This window comes from Capsicum annuum, chromosome 12, assembly GCF_002878395.1.
Source record: "Capsicum annuum cultivar UCD-10X-F1 chromosome 12, UCD10Xv1.1, whole genome shotgun sequence".
Taxonomy (NCBI): domain Eukaryota; kingdom Viridiplantae; phylum Streptophyta; class Magnoliopsida; order Solanales; family Solanaceae; genus Capsicum; species Capsicum annuum.
Genome location: NC_061122.1, coordinates 1,883,279 through 1,890,148, shown reverse-complemented (window position 1 = coordinate 1,890,148; position 6,870 = coordinate 1,883,279). Strand labels below are relative to the sequence as shown.

The window sequence follows — 6,870 nt, the reverse complement described above, 5'->3', positions numbered from 1 at the left end:
AAGAATCAAGCTCATCATGGACATGTGATGAAGAGGTGCACGGATTTGGTCATCATGGACATGTGATGAGGAGGTGCAAGGATGCTCTAGTACAGAGGTGTGAGAAGGTGGCTATGAATGGTTTTAGGCGGGTATAGAGGTTGGCCAAAAAAGTATTGGAGGGAGGTGATTAGGCATGATATGAAGCAGTTACAGCTTACGGAGGTCACGATCCTTGATAGCAAGTGTGGAGGACTCGAATTAAGGTAGAGGGTTAGTGGTTAGGAGTTCAACCGTTATGTTGTATCTGCGCCTAGAGTTTCTTGTTCATGGTGTTTCAGTGATATCTATGTTCTTGGATAGATAGTTTATAGTAATACCTTGTGAGTGTCTTATTTCCGTTATTATCTACCAGTATGTTATCCCAGCTTGTTATGTACTTTTGTGTTTTTATTTGTCATATTGTTATACGTCTTGACCAGGAGGAGTAACTGATAAAGTTGTTGCCATGTGATTAGGAGGTCACGGGTTCAAGCCTTGAAAATAGTCTCTGACAGAAATGTAAGGTAAGGCTGTGTATGATACACCCTAGTGGTGGGGCCCTTTCCCGAATACCACACATAGCGGTAGCTTTAGTGCACCGGACTGCCCTTTTTTTTAATTGTTATATGTCTTGAACCGGGGTCTATTGGAAACAACCTCCCTACTTTATGGGAATACGTTGGGTATGTTGTTGTTGCTGCAATAGACCGTTATGGTTCGGCCCTTCTTTGGACCTTGTTTATAGCGAGAGCTTTATTGCGCCGGTTGCCTTTTTCCTTTCTGTCTGTCAAAGTCTTGAACAGCTTTAATTTGATAAATAACCAAGAATTCACAAGACTTGCATGAAATCATTGCTTTGACATTCATCTTTTATCTGCCAAAAAACCAAACTAATCACTTTTTTTGCTATCTCCAAAGAAAAAAAAAATGACTATTGCAAAAGTGTGTTGCCACTCTCTCACTCACAGACTACTTCTTGAAAACAGACTCCACTTTTATGGCCATTAGTCTTCTTTCAGTTTTTGTCAAGAAGCCCTTTTGCCTTATCTTTATAGCTGTTTCTTGTAATTTTTAGTATTAAAAAAAAAAAGACTCAATTTTTTTGACTATTCATCTTAGTTTTTGTCATCTTGAAACCCCTTTTGCCTTAATTTGTAATTGTTGGTTTAAAAAAAAAAAGGTCCATTTTTTATGACTATTAGTGTTAGTTTTTGTCACCTTGAAGCCCCTTTTGCCTTAATGTGTAGTTGTTAGTAAAAAGACTTCATTTTTATGGGTATTCAGCTTTCATTTTTTGTCATAATGAAACCCCTTTTGGCTTTTCTTGATCATTCAATCCTTTATCATAGTTGTTTATTGTGATTTTTAGTTTAAAAAGTCACCATTTTTATGACTGTTTTTGTCACCTTGATGTCTTAATTTGTAACTTTTAGTAAAAAAAGACTCTTTTTAATGGCTATTTTTGTTTAATTTTTTGTTAAAATGAAACCCCTTTTGCCTTAGTTGCATCATTCTTTCCATCTCCATAGTTGTTTCTTGTAATATTTTTTTGGTTTTCATGGGGTTGGAATTTCACTTTCCTTAAATTAATCATGCAAAAGTTTATGTAATGGAAAGTTCATTCCTTTCTTGTTTTAATGGCTTAATGAGTTGTCTTTGTTATTGGTTCTTGTTTGATAGATACATGAATTTAAGTTTACACTTTAGAACTCATGTTTCTGAATCAGTTCATGCATTTCTTGAAATCAAATCACACATTCAGAAGAAAAATCACCTTCTGAAAGTGTGTTTTGAGTTTTGACACTTAAAAAAGATAAGGGGTTGTGTTTTTTCATCAAAATAAGAAAAAAAAAAGTAGTCTTTTTTTTTATATAATCGTGGTGTCCAGGCCAGCTTGCGCGCACCTTGACTAATTCCACGGGATAACTGCAATCTTTTTTCAATGGCTACTTGTTTTAATCCTTTTAGGCTAAGAAGGTCTAAGAGTAAACCATTAACATTGCCTTCTTCATCATCAAGAACTCAGTGGAATTCATTTGATATTGAAACGATGGATAAGAAAAGATTTGATAGTTTAGAGTCATGGTCGATGATATTAGAATCAGATAATGTTGAAAGTTGGGAAGTTTCGAAAGAGGATCAAGAGGAATGGACAGCTGATTTGTCTCAGTTGTTTATCGGTAACAAGTTTGCTTCTGGTGCACATAGCAGGATTTATAGAGGAATTTACAAGCAAAGAGCAGTTGCGGTGAAAATGGTGAGGATTCCAACTCATAAGGAGGAAACTAGAGCTAAGCTTGAACAACAGTTCAAGTCTGAAGTTCGTCTGCTTTCGCGTTTGTATCATCTCAATATTGTGCAGGTTGCAGTTCGTTTACGTTACGGAATGATGGTTTTTATGATCTTTTATCATGTTTACTATCCTGTGATCTTTGTGGCTATTGATTGTGTCGTGTGTTTTGGCTATCGCATTACTTTGATATTGTTACTCTTTCCTTTCCCCGTATGCTGTGTGATGCTTCCTCTAGTACTTGTTATATTTCTTTTCTTCTGTTTGTTGTTTGATGTGCATTACCTGAGCTGGTGGTTTTACGAGTAAGGTCTGCATACGCTCTACCCTCCTAGGACCCCCACCTTGTCGGACTACACTGGGTATGTTGTTCTTGTTACTTGTAATGATCGTTATCCTCTTTTTGTAGTTTATCATGTTTATTTGTATGTATCTTTACTGCGCAAGGGCGGTCTCGAAGCCACCTTGCACGCACCATGACTATCTTATAGTGAAGGAGTTTCAATTGAATCCTTTCATGGGGAAATCATAGTTCTTCTGTCTCAATTTATGACTCCTTTCGCCTCTCGAGAGTCAAACCATGTTAACTTTGATCGATACACTTTAAAATGTACTTTTTCATTATATTGACATGAGACTATAAGTTTCTAAAAATTGAAGATATAGATCAAGAAATTAAATTTCAATTATTTATGGAAACATCATATTAATTGGTTGAACCCTTGATAAAGGAAAGAGATGTTGTGTATTGCAACTTATAGTACTTTATTATAGATTTTGAATATCTAAATTTTAAGTTCAAAATGTTGAGTGGTTCTAATTTAGCTTAGATTATTAGTCAGATTGACTATCGATAAGCGAAAAGTGTCGCATAAATTGGGATGGGAGAGTAAAGCTCAAATAGAGCAAAATAATCTTTTCGATATACATACAAACTTTTGAATACCCTTAACTTACTTTAGGTTGGAAGATTGAAAGTTCTGAATCCCATTGTTAAAATTTTTGGCTCTGCTATTGCTGATGGGTACCTGTTCCCCCCCCACTAGCATAGGTGCGTGGTAATTCTACGCACCAAGACTTAGGCAGATGGAAAGAAAATCATATAGCAGTTTCTGTCTTCGTTTACTTGTATTCTTGTAGTTGGAATAGTAGCAGATGACTAGAGAATTGTGACATCACCTGTTAGTAGTAACACATGGTTTTTCGAAGTACAGAAACATCGATGTCTAATATTTTTCTAGTTTTTAAGGAACATACTTCTTCGTGTATAGTTTCTCCGTTATTCTAAACACACAACTTTCTCTGACCTGTAGTTTATCTTCAACTTTGATTATTAGGAGTAATAGGTCTTAGCCTTGTTCTGATCCGGTGCACCTCGACTCTTTGTGTAATTCATAAGTAGGAATGATCTTGATTATTTAAGCTTCATATACGAAAATATTGCTCATTGAGTGGCTTTGTTGTGTGGGATATTTCAAGTTCTTCGCTTTTCTTTCCTAATATCGGTTTCTGTCGATGAGACTCTCAGTTTGGATTCCGAAAATTTTTGCAGCTTCGATTGAAGCATAATTTACTGTCGAATGATATTGTTATCTTATGATATGTATCTTGTTTACCTACAGTTCATTGCAGCTTGTAAAAAGCCTCCTGTATACTGTATCATTATGGAGTACATGTCACAAGGAACTCTGAGGATGTATCTCAACAAGAAAGAGCCTTATTCACTTTCGATAGAAACTATTCTGAGGTTAGCTCTCGATATATCACGAGGGATGGAGTATCTTCATTCACAAGGGGTGATCCATAGAGACCTCAAATCAAGTAATTTACTTCTGAATGACGAAATGCGTGTCAAGGTTGCAGATTTTGGAACGTCTTGTCTTGAAACACAGTGCCGGGAAGCTAAAGGAAATATGGGAACTTACCGTTGGATGGCACCAGAGATGATTAAGGAAAAACCTTATACTCGTAAAGTTGATGTGTACAGCTTCGGAATTGTGCTGTGGGAGCTCACGACAGCTCTGTTACCATTTCAAGGAATGACACCCGTGCAAGCCGCTTTTGCTGTTGCTGAAAAGGTTAGGTTCCGAAGCTGATTCTCTGAATATCTGGTTGAGTTCGCCTTAATACTTCTGCACATATTTTTGTTTTTTCCCCTTTCCCGTCCATTGTTAATTTGAGGAACGTAATAGCAAGAGCAATATCTCCTCATCCTGAGCTCACTTAACTTGACAAGAACTAAATCGCTCTCCATTTCAACACCGATTTAGCTAGCTGATGATGGGATCGGTGAAGTTTGCCCGTAGTAAGTTACAAGTAGAGGAAGCATATTACTCTCTCGGGGTACATGATTTGGTAGATTTGTGTCTTTAATCAATCTAAATATATTTTGGTAGAAGAATCTCACCGTTGTGCATTGTTACTTAGAACACGAATGTAGCATCCTCGTCAAAAGGATGAATTATTTACTTTTTGTTGCAACAAAAGAATCGTCACATATTTATTGTTTAGAAGAGTATTTCTGCAACCCTTCTTGTACCGGTCAGTCTCGAGCCTTGAAATAACTTTCCTTCGATGAATAAGCAGCGCCAATTTGTTTTCTTCTCAGTCATGAGCTGAAGTCTAGTTCGTTGTACAATAGGCTCTTGACAGATGGACATTGTTTCAACCATAACTTCGTCGTACAATAAGAGTGTTCCATACGCTAAAGATTTCTCAAGAAAATAGTGGCTATTAATATATCTGAAAGATTGAAACCATGTTGCTCGGGCTCTTCAAAAACGTCACTGGCTGTGTGTGAGTGTGTCGGATCCTTCAGAAGTAGTGCATTTTGGAGGATCAGACACGTATGCGACCCTCTTAGGAAATGTCTCGGTTGCAATGAATGACAGATGGTTTGTAGTACCCGAAGCGCTGGAGCAATCCAGCAGCGGGGAAGCGACCTAGAAGTGCCTATTACTACAATGCACTACATTTGGCTCCACACATTCATATAGCTAACTCTTGTCCGGTGCGGGTAGCTATGTTGTTCAGACTATTCAAAATGTGGGCAGATGCGTGTCGATCCTCCAAAAAAGTGTTCTGGAGGATCCAGCACGAGTGCAACAACATTTTCGGAGAGGCCTAATAACATAGCCGGTTGAACTATTTTCATTTGTATTCCGAGGCAACATTTTTGGAGAGGCCTAACAACATAGCCGGTTGAACCATTTTCATTTGTATTCCGAGGCAATGTTCTTGATATTAGTAGCGGTATGACACTTGTGCCTAACTCAACCCCAAAAGCTAGCTTAACGAGGGGAGGATTACCCAAGTCGATATAAGCAAACCAGCCTATTCCCCAACCAAATGTGCGACTCTAACCCCCAACCTAACACTCCCTCCACGCCTACGCCCAACTGGAGCGTAGACCAGGAGCCCAAACGTGGATGGGCCTGGCTCTGATACATGTTCTTTCATCTGTCTTATAATGTTCTTTCTTATTTTGCAGAACGAACGACCACCTTTGCCAGCCAGTTGCCAACCAGCACTTGCACACCTCATAAAGCGCTGCTGGGCAGCGAACCCCTCGAAGAGACCAGACTTCACTGACATTGTTTCCGCTCTAGAGAAATACGACGAATGTGTCAAGGAAGGCCTCCCTCTGACTCTCCATTCAGGACCAGTTAGTCGAAACGCCATTCTTGAACGCTTGAAAGGCTGTGTATCCATGAGTTCATCTGTAATTGTACATGTCTGATTCTCTTTTTTTTTTTCACCAAACAATAATTGTCAATTTGTATTTGATCATCAAAACCTTTTGGTTCACCAATAGGTTTAGTAAATTACAAGTTGTGTATATAAAAATATTAATGTGTACTTAATCACATTTGATGTAATCCATGTTATAGGATGTTTCAACATTGTTGTCAATGGTCTGTTGGTGGCACTTCATATGTATATATGTACCTAATTGTGTTACATTATTTTGGACTAAAAAAGGGTAGGCCGGTGCACTAAAGCTCCCCGCTATGCGCAGATTCGGGGAAGGGCCCACCACACGGGTGTATTATACGCGACCTTACCTTGCATTTTTGCTAACCTGTTGTTCCATCTTGTTTCATGTTTTTTTTATGAATTTGTTTATTACTCATTGTCTTGAGCCGGGGGTCTATCGGAAACAGCCTTGCTACTTCTCCGGAGGTAGTGGTATGGACTGCGTACAGGTTACCCTCCCCAGACCCCACTGTGTGGTAATACACTGAGTTTGTTGTTGTTGTTATGTGACCTATTGATCACATGCAACAACTTTACTTTACCCTTTATAGATACAACAACAACAATATACCCAATGTAATCCCACGAGTGGGCTAGAGAGACTGCTTCCGAAAGACTATCGACAGAACGATGCATTACTAGAAAAGGCGGGAAAGAAGAAAATAACGACAATAAAGTGACAAGATGAACACATCCAATGTAGCAAAAGGTAGTACATATACATTATATGGATAAAAACTATTGGATTCACGTGAACTCTAGACAAGGGCGGAGCTAGCATATACTCAAGGGTTCGACGAAGA

General features: G+C 38.4%; 1 protein-coding gene across 2 annotated transcripts; it reads left to right on the top strand.

The window, feature by feature from the left end:
* Nucleotides 1-856: 856 nt before the first annotated feature.
* LOC107851848 (serine/threonine/tyrosine-protein kinase HT1) lies at nt 857-6,239 on the top strand. Of its 2 annotated transcripts, none has more exons than XM_016696947.2 (3): nt 857-2,278; nt 3,934-4,389; nt 5,802-6,239. In XM_016696947.2, exons 1-3 carry the CDS (start codon nt 1,964-1,966, stop codon nt 6,048-6,050), a joined length of 1,020 nt encoding a protein of 339 aa, XP_016552433.2. In that variant the 5' UTR covers nt 857-1,963; the 3' UTR covers nt 6,051-6,239. The 2 variants fall into 2 exon arrangements, with proteins under 2 accessions (XP_016552433.2, XP_016552432.2); XM_016696946.2 differs by having other exon boundaries at nt 857-2,383.
* The last annotated feature ends 631 nt before the right edge of the window (nt 6,240-6,870 follow it).

Coding starts and splice junctions, on each gene's coding strand:
- LOC107851848 (XM_016696946.2), top strand. CDS start 1,964: ATGGCTACTTGTTTTAATCCTTTTAGGCTAAGAAGGTCTAAGAGTAAA. Junction 2,384..3,933: donor ATCATCTCAATATTGTGCAG/GTTGCAGTTCGT, acceptor GTTTACCTACAG/TTCATTGCAGCTTGTAAAAA. Junction 4,390..5,801: donor CTTTTGCTGTTGCTGAAAAG/GTTAGGTTCCGA, acceptor CTTATTTTGCAG/AACGAACGACCACCTTTGCC.